General features: G+C 37.1%; 1 protein-coding gene across 1 annotated transcript; it reads left to right on the forward strand.

Annotated features, from left to right (window-relative positions):
* The first annotated feature begins 239 nt into the window (after positions 1-239).
* LOC123875882 lies at positions 240-2,700 on the forward strand. The gene is made up of 3 exons (XM_045921947.1): positions 240-611; positions 696-1,662; positions 2,693-2,700. The coding sequence occupies exons 2-3, from the start codon at positions 711-713 to the stop codon at positions 2,698-2,700; spliced, it is 960 nt and encodes a 319-aa protein (XP_045777903.1). The 5' UTR covers positions 240-611; positions 696-710.
* Positions 2,701-15,208: the final 12,508 nt, after the last annotated feature.

A 15,208-nucleotide genomic window follows, 5' to 3' on the forward strand; every position in this document is an offset into this window, starting at 1 on the left:
CTATGTATGTATGTATGTATGTATGTTTGTATCCAGATTCTGTGTTCCACCGTAGCGCTTAAACTACTGGGCCGATTTTGATGAATGAGGTGTCAAAATTGATTCGTTGTATAGGTCCGGCTGACATAGGCCATAATTTTTTTTGCTATTGTATCGAGTGTGATGTCAAATGAAAGATGAGAAAATTCTGAGTTCATAAATATAAATATATAATAACATTAAAATATACCTCGCGACTAGGCTTGCCAGGTGTCCGGCTTTAGCCGGACATGTTAGGCTTTTTGCAGTCGCGTCCGGCCAAATATGTACGTGTTTGGCCTGTCCGGCTTTTGTCAGGCTTTTTGTCAGAGTGGCGATTCGTACGACGATGGGCGGACGAGCGCCCGACCCGAACGGACAAGGGCGAGCGGAGAGCAAACTATCTTCCGGCCCGCGATTCGCGCCGCGCCGCGCGTGGCGTGCGTGAGCGTGGTTACCCCGCCCCGCTGCTCGCACCGTCCGCAGACAGGTTCGCGCCCGTTAGTCTGCCCTAGGAACGCGTGGCGTTTGCGCGTGCTTGGCGTGTGTTCACGTACAATTAAGTATTTCAGTTAGCGGCGACCGTATTTTTGGTGAGTTAGTTTTATATTTTCCTATTTGTAGCATTAATGTGTTATTGACAAACCTCAAATACAAGTACAACATCTTTGTTTCAGATCTCTCTATTAGTCATGTCGAAAAGAAAATGTATATTTTCTGACAGTTTAAAAAGTCAATACAAGATGTTCAAATCTGGCAAAGAGCCATGGGACGCAAAATGTGTAATTTGTGATCAAATAATTTCCATTGCTAATAAGGGCAAAGCTGACTTAGAAAAGCATTTAAATACCGAAAAACACAAAATGAAGATTCGTAGTACGGCATCTACATCAAGAATTGATATTTTCATGGAATCCAATGCGAACTTAAATCTTCAACGGAGCGTTCGGGCCACAGAAGCTACTCTGGTTTATCATACCGTTAAACATCACGAATCATTTAACTCACTAGATTGCACAGCTCCACTTTGCAAGAGTATATATCCAGATTCGAAAATCGCAAAAGATGTAACCTGTTCCCGCTCAAAAGCTGAAGCTATCCTAAAAAATGTTTTAGGCCCATTTGCCCAAGAAAATATGTTAAAAGAAGTGTCAAAAATCAGATACTTGAGCGTCTCCACAGATAGTAGCAACCATGGTGCTATTAAGCTATTTCCTGTGCTTATACAATATTTCAACCCTGAAAAGGGAGGAATTCAAGTTAAATTACTGGAGCTACAGGCCTTACCGAACGAGACTGCTGAAACAATATCCACTTACATACACACCATTTTGACGGACAAAAACTTATTGGATAAATTAATAGCTTTTTCAGCGGACAACACCAATACTAACTTTGGCGGTAGAGAGAGAAGTGGGACCAACAGCGTCTACAGTAGACTCAAATCAGCTACTCAAAACGATGATATGGTCGGTGTTGGATGTATTGCACATATCTTCAGCAATTCCGTACATCACGCAATCGAATCTTTACCAATCTGTGTAGACAGCATAGTGATGCAAATGCACAACCATTTTGCCAGCTTCACAGTTCGTACTGAAGCTTTAAAAAAATTTTGTTCAGAATTGGAAATTGATTTTAAACGTATGCTTAGCCATTCAAAAACCCGCTGGCTATCTCTTTATCCCGCCATAGAGAGAATCTTGCAAATGTACGAGCCATTAAAGTCATACTTTCTTTCACTGAGTTATCCGGCCAGAACATTGCAAATGTTTTTCGAAAATGACTTCTCTGAGTGTTATTTATGGCTCTTACATTCTTTCATGTCTATATACCAAAGCCGAATCAAACACACTGAAACTGCTGATATTTCTGTCAATGAAGTAATTGATCAGTGTTCGCAAGTAGTGGAAAATATAAACGAAAGATTGGAACAAAATTTTTGCCCAATGAAAGTGACCGAAATTTTACGGCGTTTATCGGAGGCTCGTCGGGATGAGGTAGAAGATTTTAAACAAAACATGAGAAGAATGTACAATATTGCCAAAGATTACCTGAATTCCTGGACCAGTGAATTTTGTACTGACCTAAAACACTTTCAGTGGATGACTTTAGCTAATATTCCAAGCTGGGAACAAGGGGCAAAAACGATAGACACTTTGTCTAGAAAAAATGTACAGTTAAATGACAATAAATTTTTTGATCAGTGGCAAAACTTCATAAAATTTTTAAAGCAACCCGAAGATGACTCTGACTTTAAAAAGCTGTTGGCACATCAGAAGTGGACCTCGTATTTTAAATCATTTAATAATGAAGAATTTTATTCGGAACTGCTTAAGTTGGCAGAATATTATTTTGCAATACCAGGCCACAATGCCAACGTTGAAAGAGTTTTCTCTTTAATAAACGCCCAGTGGACAAAGGAACGCAGTAGACTACAAACAGATACAATTGCTAAGATGATGTTCTTGTTATGCAATTTAAAATTAACATGTAAAGAATTTTACGATATGATTTCTAAGGAAAACGAAATTCTTGACAAAGTAGGTGCAAGTGCCAAATATAACTAGATTTTGTTATTTTTTAAAGATTTTAAATTGTTCTATAAATACCTACTATAAAGTAAATTCTTACCTAGCCGTAAAATTAATATTATCTTTTTGTTACTTTCCAGAAGAATGATTATTTTTATTTGTTTTATTATATTTTTTAGTTTATAGTATTAAGAATGCCAAAAGAGAGCTATATTCATTTGTTTTTTAGTTTTAATAATATTTAATTATCTACAAAAGACTGATGATCCATTTGTAAGTAAAACTGTAATAGTGTAACTTAATAAACATTTCAAATTCGTAAACGAGTTTTTTTATTATAAATATTATGTCCATCTTTTAATAAATATCGAATATCCTCACTTTTCACCACGTATAAATACTTTTTTCAACAGCCCAGCTGTAAAAACATTATGTTTGGCAATAAAAAAAACATGTCCGGCTTTTAGGCTAAAATGTCCGGCCTTATATAGTGCGCAGTCCGGCCTTTGCATTTTATGGCCTGGCAACCCTACTCGCGACAGAAAAACAATTTAACTCTAATATTTCGACGATCGCAGTCGGGTTTTAGTTTTCAACTTTATCTTGTTATTTATTCTTTCCAAAGTAACAGTTAAAAGAAAAAGGTTAGAAATGGACAACCAAGCATTTATCTCTATTCAATAGCAGTAGCTCTACTTTTCTTTCTTTATAAAACGTTATATTCCTTCATTCTCATAGTCTCTATTCCCTCACTCTCATAGTCTCTATTCCTTTACTTTCGATGGCAATCCGACACAACCAGAGAGCGACCAGGTGTAGGACGAAGGCTTTACTTCCTAGTTGTACACCTAAATCAACAGTCATACTCACACGCAAACAAGCAAGCGTACCACGTACGGGATTTCTTTCCTTCTCAATTCCTTCTCGCTCCTCGGAAGGAAAGAGACCCCATTTCCTTTTAAGGTACGGGACCCTAAAAAATAAAAAATCTGTAATAAAATACCACATTCATAAACTAATACCGCTCTCATACATCGTAGTGCATGATGTCTCGAGTAAAACTGTACTGCGAGCGAGCTTGTTCAGCCCGTCTGTACGTTTGTACGTGTTTACGTATGAACACTGAACACAGATACTTAACCAACGCGTAGAGTGGACATCTGAGACATCATTTCACGCACGCCATCATACAAAAATTCATCATCATCAACACATCATGAGCCAACTACAGGATACGTAAATATTTCTAATATAGGTTGGACCATAACATAATAACTATACAGTAGTTGCAAAAGTGTAATTTAATAAAGTCCGGATTAGCGACTTCACACACCTCTGAGAATATTATGGAGAACACTCAAGCAGCAGGTTTTCTCACGACTTTTTTCTTCACCGTTAAAGCAAATAATTTAATTGCTATTTTAAACAAAATCATGTTTTATGTAGCTTTCAAAATTAGTATGACCCCAGGGCCTACTGCCATAGTTTGACATCTACATTATGATGATTAAAATCACGTCTGACTGACTGACACTTGCTGACTATTTGCTGCAATGTATTGTTGCAACAAGAATAACGAAAATTCAGCCGATTACAACAATTGAGATTGTAACAAGTATTAATGTAAATTTTCCGTAATCGACCAGCTGACATCAAGATTCAAGTCGTTAGTAAAAAAATCTTGCTCGGAAAGACCCTTTAACTCTAGTTACTCTAGTCATAGGGATAGTTGTCAAAAACCTTATGTTGTCCTATCTGCTAATATAGTTTTTCAATACCTTCAATAACTTGGAACTTGTTTGTGGCCAAGTAGACACATTTCCGTAGCATTGTCCTATCTGTGTCGCTAATGCAATTTTTCAATATCTTCGCATATGAACAGTGCTCAAACCGTATTAGCTCAACCACCTTAATTTATTGTCAACTCATACAAGTGCATCCAAGGCTTAATTGGACGGTTTGTTTGCGCGATCAACTCTGGAACTTGTTTTTAACTCGCGTCAGCTCCTGGATAACTTTGTTAGTGGCTTCAATTTAGAGTTTATACTTAAAAGTTAAGTGAAAATCTAGTAAATTTTTACCTCACTACGGCCCTCTTGCACTTTGCCTGGCGACTGGACCACGGGAACACGTACGAAACGATTTGCTTCCTCGTTTCTAATCCGAACCGCTAGGATGTGGAACGCCCTTCCGGCATCAGTTTTCCCTTTCACTTTTAATATGGGTACCTTCAAGTCAAGAGTGAATAGGCAACTTCTAGGCAAGCGCGCTCCATCTTAAGCTGCATCATCACAAATTGTCTGATTGCAGCCAAGTGCTAGTATATAAATTAAAAAAAAAGTTGCACAATCACCAGTGACGGCTGTTATAGCCTAGTGGTTAAGAACTCCGTTTACTACCGTATTCGGGAGAGCAGGGGTTCGATGCCGGGTAGGAAATTTTCGATGTCTGTTAAGAAATTAAATATCACTTGCTATAACGTTGCAGAAAAAAATCGTTCATAATGTTCTCGGAAGTGTGTGAAGTCTGCCAGTCCACGCTTGGCCAGCGTGGTGGGTAATGGCCTAAGCTCTTCTCATTCTGAGAGGAGTGCTGTGCAGTAGCGATGATGGGTTGATCATGATGATGATTAGTCTTAATAGTAGGTATATACTATAGACATTACAGTCAAGATAAACGGCAAAACGTTATATTGAGTGATGATTTAATTCTATTCGCCGTTCAACCCTTTTATTTTGATGAGCAGGCAAGTCTATCGGGAGAGTACAGAACTAACTCCGATACAAGTTTGCAGATAAAAGGTTAAACGAAATAAGGCCTTATGTCTGGAAGTTAGGAGTTAAGTTGGCAGTAAAAAAGTTTTCCGAAGCTGTTCATACAACAGATGTTTCGCTCGCTTTGTTGAAGACTCTAGTTGGAGAAGTTCTGGTAGGGTCTGTATAAGTTTTTATTTTTGTAGATATAATGTCTTTTTTTTTTCAGAATCCTGATAACGAATGGCAAGTTAGTGCGTCGTAGAGATTGAGGAAGACCTAGAGACCAGTGGATTCCTTTTATTACAACCTACACCGCAAGCAATTTCACCCTCACCACCTGGGTGCCTGGTGCATTTCTACCGCCCGTTGTGCCAGATCCTTTTTTTCACGCACATGCAAACTGTAGAATCAACTCCCTTCTACGGTGTTCCCATTAGATTACAACATGGGGTTATTTAATGGGCTGACCAACAAACTCCTGAAAGGCCGGCAACGCACTGGCGGTTCCTCTGGTCCTGCAAATGTTCATGGGTGGCGGTAATCACTTAACATCAGGTGACCCGCCTACCCGTTTGCTCGCTATTTTTATGAAAAAAAATTGACGGAGTGGAAAGGGACATGAGAGTTTTGGCACTTTGAAGCTAAAAAGGAGAAACTGCCCAGCCCACTGCCAGTTCAGATTGCTAATAATAATTCTAATTACTAACTATTAGTTCTTCTTATAACTTTAGTACTTGGATAAAAACGGAGGGCCAAGTATATTGTGCGCTTTCGAAAAGGTCTATGCCCAGCTGTGGACAAAAACGGGCTAATGACGAGATAAAATATCCTGATTTCAATAAATTGTGCATGAGCATGGTAACCCTAACTTAAACAACTTCGCCAGTTGCCGATTGGTCGTGAGTTGAAATTTTATTTGGCAAACCTTTTTTGAATACCCCAAACTTTGGGTATCAGTGGTCGTGGTGCCGGGACTGATAGCTCTCTATGAGATTTATTGACATAGAATAACGGAATAATGATTTATGGCCAATGTTTGCCAAACTTTGGATAACTTTCGCTTAGGGCTGAATGATCAGTTGTTGGCCCACTTATTGGCAACTACTTTTTGTCGTGATTTTGTCTGCGTAGATTCAATCTTTTTTTAAACAGTTTCAGTTTTGCAGTGAGGTCTATACATACTGGGTAGATATTCTACAGGATATTATTTCAAAGAGTGTGCCCAAGAACTGATTGACCTGGTGCCTCCTTCAATTTTATATTATCGCACCGCAAGGCATCGTCAAAGTCTGCACCCGTACGTAGTCGAAATTCCACGGACAAACACGAAGCGATTTGCCTCCTCGTTTCTAATTCGAACCGCTAGAATAAGGAGCGCCCTTCCGTCATCACTTTTTCCCTCTACTTTTTAACCCCCGACCCAAAAAGAGCGGTGTTATAAGTTTGACGTGTGTATCTGTGTATCTGTGTGTCTGTGTATCTCTGTATCTGTGTATCTGTGTATCTGTGTATCTGTCTGTGGCATCGTAGCGCCTAAACGAATGAACCGATTTTAATTTAGTTTTTTTTGTTTGAAAGGTGGCTTGATCGAGAGTGTTCTTAGCTATAATCTAAAAAAATTGGTACAGCCGTTTAAGAGTTATCAGCTCTTTTCTAGTTGTCTTGTAGAAAAGAAGGTTAGATAACCGTTAGGTTCTTAATATTATGTCAATAGACAAATGTCAAGCTGTCAAGATGGACGTTGCCTAAATACATAATTATTTATTTGAAAATGATGTTTTGGAAAACTCAAATACTTTGGATCGTCGGGGGTGTTATAAATTTTTAATTTACACTTGTAATAGAATGATTTAGGCAAGCGCTCTATCTTAGGCTGCGTCATCATTGCCAGCAGGTCTGAATGCAGCCAAACAAATTCCTGAAAGGCCGCAACGCTTCAGTGGTTCCTCTGGTGGTGTAAATGTTCACGGGCGGCGATAATCACTTAACATCAGGTGACCCTCCTACTCGTTTGCTTGCTATTTTTATTTAAAAAAAGACACTAGTCTATAATATATAATATTAAGAAAAAGCGTTACAAAGGTTCAGTGAAGCAGCAATTTAGAAGTAACCAATGTCAAATGAGTTTGGTGATTTTCACTTAGTGATGATCATTGAGTCACCATAGGTCAGAGACAGTTTCACCACTGTGCCACCGGGGTCTTACTTATCTTTTCCTTCCAACCTAATATTACTACAATAGGGTTTTCTAACTCTACCTGCATTGATTTATTGGAATCAACAAACCCCCATAGATAAAATTAATGATTATAATGCTTTGGGCCAATTCTTTTCAAAATATTATAAAGCCCTTTTGGTTGAATATTGTGAGAATTAAAATTGAATTTTACAGTTTTAGGTTTAGGGTCCCAATTCGAAATATAACTAAATAATTTGAGAGTTAGCTTGGTTAAAAAAAAGGTCGTAGAAAAAATCTTTTGGGGAGCAACAGGTAGTTCCAAGAATTTATATGCAGTTTCTTGGAATTATTGAGGCAGTGTTTCCTTTATTTATCTGGAATCAATGACTTCTATGTATACTATATATAGAAGTCATTGTCTGGAATAGTAATGTTTCTACTTGTAAAAATAGATAAGTAGGTTTTTGTGACTTAATAAAGTCTTTTAACCTAACTTCCTGTGAGAGATTTTGGTTGAAAATAAATACGTAAGAGTTAGAAGGGATTCTTTACTACTATGGAATAATATATATACGTAGTAATAGTTCTACATACTAGTTAATAGATAAGGGGTGGCCAATGACCATGCAGCCCTTTTTTTGATGAAACTTTTATGACTTTTTTCCGTTTGACTACGATATCGCCTGGTGGTTAGTGATGACTGATGATCTATTATTATAAAAGTTCTGACTCAGAATGCCCTGCACAACCCTTTGGACCTAGAAAGCTGTAAGCACAGAGGTTCTCCTTATAATGTAGACAAGGAACAAGGTCGAAATTTTCAAAATTCCTACGAAATAGGGAACAAATAGAATTTATATTTTTACTGTCGCTAGTAAGTACCTACCAAGCAAAATAAATACGTACTTGACTACAAAATGTTTATTTTACTTACGTATTATATGAATCAATTAAAACTTCAAGTGTAAATTCTATTACAGCGGTATCATGAACAATTTATAAATAAAAATTTTGTATAAAAACATAAAACAATCCATTATTGTTCTATCCAACGTTAACACTACAACGCTTTTAAAATGTCCATTATTAAAACTTATATTAATAACTTTTTCATTACAATTACAGTTTAAAAAAAAGCATTATATTAACACGCATGTATTGCTTTTTGTTTTTTGTTAACAAAAGCTGTACCTATTCAATTCAATAACTACATACAACCTCAGACTACGTGTAAAGTGTGGATAGAAAAGTGAGGCGAGAAAAACCAAGGTAGGTATTTAGGCCTGGTTTTTCTCGTCATCATATTTATACTTACTCTTATACTAGACTAGATGATACCCGCGACTACGTCTGCGTGGATTTTGGTTTTTAAACGTCTCGTAGGAACTCTTTGATTTTTCGGGATAAAAAGTCTCCGTCCCCGGAATATATGCTGACTTTGTACCAAATTTCATTAAAATCGGTTAAACTGTTGGGCCGTGAAAAGCTAGCAGACAGACATACCTTATGTGGAAAAGTCAGTTTCAAACCAATTACATTACTTTTACAAAGAGGACTGCTGCTTTTAGAGCATTACATAATGTTTCAAGTTTTATTGTTCTGCTTATATTTTCGTTTGGAATGCAAAAGCTAGAACACGATACAATATAGTAAATCTAACATTTTACAGTGGGTGTCAATTGCTTTCACGCACCGTTGGCATGTCAATGTTATAGCTACTACCAACTTACTCTACACAACTGGCTTCACTTTTATAAACACATTCGAATACTCCGTCTATCTTTACACTGTAGTCGTATTACACAACATGAAAGCCATTATTAGATTCACACAATATAAGTGCCACGCCGGGTTATGATTAATTTATTTCATAGTACAACGATAACAATTTGTGTTTCTTTAAAGTTTCAAATACGTTTGGGGCACGCTATCACACTAATATTATAAAGGCGAAAGTTTGTATGTGTGTGTGTGTGTGTATGTGTGTGTATGTTTGTTACTCCTTCACGCAAAAACTACTGGACGGATTGGGCTGAAATTAAGAATGGAGATAGATTATACTCTGGATTAGCACATAGGCTACTTTTTATCCCGGAAAATCAAAGAGTTCCCACGGGATTTTCAAAAAACTACATCCACGCGAACGAAGTCGCGGGCATCAGCTAGTACAATAATAAAATGTACTTGATGTAGTACAATTACAATTATACATGGTATTACAATTTATAATTTTATTAAAACGATTTAACTTATAGCGTATCTTTCTTTCGAAAATGTGTTTTATTACAAGTGTAAATTAAATTAAAAAATGAACGACCTCCGACAAGTGAAGTTTACAGTACCTAGAAAAGAGCTGATAACTTTCAAACGGCTGAACCGATTTTCTTGGATTATAGCTAAGAACACTCTCGATCAAGCCAACTTTCAAACAAAAACAAACTAAATTAAAATCGGTTCATTCGTTTAGGAGCTACGATGCCACAGACAGATACACAGATACACACGTCAAACTTATAACACCCCTCTTTTTGGGTTTTTTTATTGTATTGAATAGGCAAAGGTTGGCAAAGGTCTGTCCATTAACTTTATTTTTCCGTACCTGAAGGATTCCTATTACCACCTATTACTAAGCCTCCGCTGTACGTCTGTCTGCCTGTCTGTCTGTATCTCATGAACCGTAATAGAAAGCTACAAAGTTAAAATTTTCACAGAGGGTGTATTTCTATTATTAAAAAAAATTAGTTAAATTACAAGTACTTTTGAATGCGAAAATGTGTCTGTTTGTTTGTCCTTCCTTCACGCCATAACTAAGGACCCAATCGACTTGATTTTTGGCATAGAGATAGTTGAAAGGAAGGAGAGTAGCATAGGCTACTTTTTATCCCGGGATATCAAAGAGTATTTTTAAAAATTAAATCCTTGCGGACGAAGCCGCGGGCATCAGCTAGTAACTTTTATAAAAGCAAGTTAAATCGATTGCAGGACTGTCACAAACTATTTTTGTCATTCACTGAAGCGTAGAATAATATGAGTCACAGCTTCGTCATAAGCTTTTTGCGTTTCATATTTTGTAAATTAATAACTTCCGTATAACATCGAATCAAAAGTTTAATTTGCTATAATCCGTTTAAAAAGACAAATCTGTGTGGTTACAACATGCAGCATGCGACATGCACCACCCACCTTCCCATTGCTAAGGGCTTGCTTTTTCTACATGCTTAGCAGTGGGAGGGCGGGTGGTGCATGTCGCATGCTGCATGTTGTACCACACAGATTTGTCTTTTTTAACGGATTATAGCAAATTAAGCTTTTGATTCTTTGTAAGTATATCATGGACTTCCGCAAAGTAACGCCTTCTTCTATACAACTTTCGCATTACCAGTGATGACATAGGGCTCTGAAATAATGTGGTCGTCATCATCAAGATTAACCGATCGCCGGCCCATTAACTGGTCACCTCAGTCTCCTCTGAAAGAGAATGTTTTAGGCCGTAGGCTGCCACGCCGGCCCAGACGGAATGGCAGACATTTATAAGTAAAAATAATAATAATAATATATGCTCCTATGCCGCTGCTTATGCCCCCAGAACGATGTAGCAACAGAATTTCATGGGTTTTCACATAGACTTACAATTTTTTCGCTGGGTTTTCATTACTTTTAATTTACTCACTCTGTAATGTATACGCTCGCCAGAAAACCGAAGACGAAACCAAATGTTTGCCCCAAATTATCACCGCTTCCTCTACGCCCTTAACTCAAACAGCTGATGTGTTATCACAAACATACCTTTCTTAATTATAGGATATTGCTCCTTATCAGTTTTAGCATTCGGATCATTATCGCCTGAATCGAGTTTACAATTAGTCGTAAATTCTTCTTCGAGTTTATTTTTTGCCCCTTGCTCTGGTTTGGATGTGTGCGTTTCTTGGGACTACGTATCAAGGAACACACCTAGGAGAGGACATAGCCTTCTTGTGCGATTCGACAACAATTTCGTACGACCTCCCTGGCGCAGTGGTGAGTGCTGTGGTCTTATTCGTGGGAAGCTCGGGTTTGATTCCAGGCACGGGTCATTTGGAATTTTATAACATCTGAGGGAGGCTTTGGCTGTCTAGTTACCACCCAATCAACAAAGCCGTGCCGCCTAGAAATTTATCGTTCTGATACAATGCCGTGTAGAAAGTATAAATCAAAGGGGTATTGGTTTAATAAAAACTGGCATACCCCTTCCAGGTTATCCTGCTTCCATCTTAGAATGCATCATCACTTACTACCGGATGAAATTGTAGTCAAGGGCTAACTTCATCTGAATAAAAAAAAAAAGACCAAAAGTTCTGGTACTTCATTAGATATCTTAATTTATATTAATATTATAAATGCGAAAGTCTGTGTATGCTAGCTTTTCACGGCCCATACATTTGATTGATTTTGATTAAAATCACCGAAATCAAACTTATTGATAAGAAAAAATGAAAATGCCTGGTTGCAGCCAAGCGCTAGTCTATAAATAATTAAAAAATATTATCTCTTATGTAGATTGTATGTAAAAATAATATTATAGTTTATAACGATTTCAAACATTACAATTTGTCAATTTTCATGGTTTCTTTCAAATATATTATTTCAGAACCCTCATTAAAAAATTGAAATATGTCAAAAATTTAGAAAAAATGAAGTACCAAAATGCCGAAGTTCGTTGCTCGGCCATTAACTTTAGTATTGGTTTCAACTCTCTATGTATAGAAATTGGCAGTTGTTCTTTGTATTTTTTTGGACCCAGTGGTCCGGTATGTTGATTGAGGGGATCTTGAGCATACCATCTCACCTTTAAAGGGACGTGTCACGTTTCTTTTGGTCCAAACTCCTAGGGGTCTCACGGAAAGGGTCACTTTACAAATAGTAAAATGAATGCTCGGTTAGGTCGAGGTATTGTTTTGATCCGTTGCTTATATCTCATGCCGATCCATCTTCATTCTTTACGGTAGACGTCATTTTTTCTATTTTTGGACCCAGAGGTCCGGTATGTTGACCGAGGGGAATTAACGTATACCGTCTCACCTTTGACGTGGGGACGTGTCACGTTTCTTTTTGGTCCAAACTCCTAGGGGTCTCACGGAAAGGGTCACTTTACAAATAGTAAAATGAATGCTCGGTTAGGCCGAGGTATTGTTTTGATCCGTTGCTTATATCTCATGCCGATCCATCTTCATTCTTTACGGTCGATGTCATCCATTCAATTATGATAAGGGATGGAATTTGGGGAATTACATTTCGTAATAACACCGTCTTTTCTATTCCTTTTTTTATATTTTTTATTGAATTGAATATGTAAATTGGTAATGAATTATTTCTTTCGCTTTATAGAATTGACTGCATGATATCCGTAACTTCGTCTGCATAATAACTGTAAATTAAAAATTTATAACACCCCCGACAAGTGAAGATTACAGTAATTAGAAAAGAGCTGATAACTTTCAAACGGCTGAACCGATTTTCTTGGATTATAGCTAAGAACACTCTCGATCGAGCCAGCGTTCAAACAAAAAAAGACTAAATTAAAATTGGTTCATTAGTTTAGGAGCTGCGATGCCACAGATAGATACACAGATACACAGATAAACAGATACACACGTCAAACTTATAACACCCCTCTTTTTGGGTCGGAGGTTAAAAAAAGTGTACCTCAGAATAAGTATCCAATTTTGGCTAAAAACATCAAGATATTCTTGATTAGCTTCAGTTCAGATTTAGCTAAGTGAAAGGAATCGTAAGTTTTGCTGTTACCAGACAATTAAATAACCATTTCATCTCAAACGAAATCTATACTAATAAATAAAATTTAAGTGTCTGTCTGTAATTTCGAAATAACTACCTCATATTAAGCTCATAGGGTTATTTGAACGATACCTTAACTGAATCACACGTTTTTAAAATTTTTGTCTGTCTGTCTGTCTGTCTGTCTGTTTGAAAAGGCTAATCTTTGGAACGGCTGAATCGATTTTGACGGGATTTTCACAGACAAGTAGAGGATTGACCAGGGTGTAACATAGGCTACTTTTTAACCGACTTTCAAAAAGGGAGTTGTGTTTTTCTACCTATGTACACCGAAATCTCTGAGATTTCTGAACCGATTTGCGTAATTTTTTTTTTAATCGATAGAGGAACTTTGCGACATTGTTTCATAAAAAATTTGGATTCCAACTCTTCAATCCTGATGCTGCAGGGGATCTGACCAATCCACGCGGGCGAAGCTGCGGGCATCAGCTAGTCTTAAATAATCCCATCATCGCCTCCACTAAATCCATCACATCCATAATCTCAATCTACAAAAACTTTATTACAATTCAAAGAGACAGTATAATCTCCTTTTGTAGAACTTTTATTCACTTCAACTTTTGTTTCTACGTTAAAATATAAATGTATTTCGTGAAAGTTCTAACAAGCTCTATTCCCAAGTGGATACAATTTCACCTTTATTTCTTGTGCGATAAAGTCCTCTTTCGAATATTACCATTGCACAGTCAGTTAGTCCTTTGAATAAAAAACCCCTACCTGTCTGTTACGTTTTGTCTTGAGCTTGTAAGAAGTTGCTTAACATTAATAATAAATTAATTGAACGCGCCAAGCGAGCGATCCGATTTAATTCCGGGCCTTACAACATTTTTTTACCTCCTGGCGATTCATGATAACCTGGTAGTTAGACCACGTTAGTCCGAACCAATGAAAACAAGTTAAAATCAAGATCTGTCCACATTAAGGGGTTTCTCCGTCGCTCGCTCCATACAAACGTAGTTCGTCTCTCATTCGAATACTAACCAATCATACTCAATGGAATTTTGTAGAAACGTTCCGGGAACTAATATCTATGCCTGTGGTATTCCAGATTTCCGTTAAAATATTCGGTTTCAAAGTTATGCAGTCTTAAAAATTCACATACAAATCTTTGAGCCCCTGTAATTTTAAAACTACATATTTTTAGAAAAATCTAAAACATCACAGACACAGATATTAGTTTCTAGAATATGTCTGCAAAATTTCATGGACCTTGGTTGCCTAATATTCAAATGAAATTGGAACTACAATTGTATGAAGCGAGTGACGGAGAGAGCCCTGTTAAAATGTATAACCGTTCAGTGGGTTCCATTTTTCTAACGATTTTCGGAGTTAATGCCTTTATTGATTTATTTGCATGTTTATATGCGGTAGAAATGCCCGTATTATTTTCTGATTGCGTTGACTTAGAAGGTTGATTTTTTTACAGCTCCAATTTCCATTATTATGGCACCACATTTGCCATATGATTTTTTCCAAAAGATATTGCCTGTGTTAGGTACTCGATGATGTAAGTATTCTAACGGTACCTCACACATTTAAATCTATTAAGGCTTTTAGAAGTTATGGTGGAATAACTAAAAAAAATCCAAATGCATACATACGAGTACATGAACCCTGAAAACATTACAAAATACAATATTCAAAATATTTACTACAGACTTTTACAAGTTCTTTTGAATCGTCAAAAGCATAGCTACCACTGGTTCGGAATGCTTTTCCTACCGAGAAGAACCAGCAAGAAACTCGGTTTTTGTTCTTGCTGCCTATTTGGAGTTTTGGAGGACAGGGCATGAGTACCTATCTAATTCCTCAAGATATGCTATATTTGTTCCTTTTTCTCCTTTTGAGGTACCTACCTACGGAGCCCTAAAAACTATTGTAGACGT

Source organism: Maniola jurtina, chromosome 20 (assembly GCF_905333055.1).
Source record: "Maniola jurtina chromosome 20, ilManJurt1.1, whole genome shotgun sequence".
Lineage (NCBI taxonomy): Eukaryota > Metazoa > Arthropoda > Insecta > Lepidoptera > Nymphalidae > Maniola > Maniola jurtina.

Coding starts and splice junctions, on each gene's coding strand:
- LOC123875882 (XM_045921947.1), top strand. CDS start 711: ATGTCGAAAAGAAAATGTATATTTTCTGACAGTTTAAAAAGTCAATAC.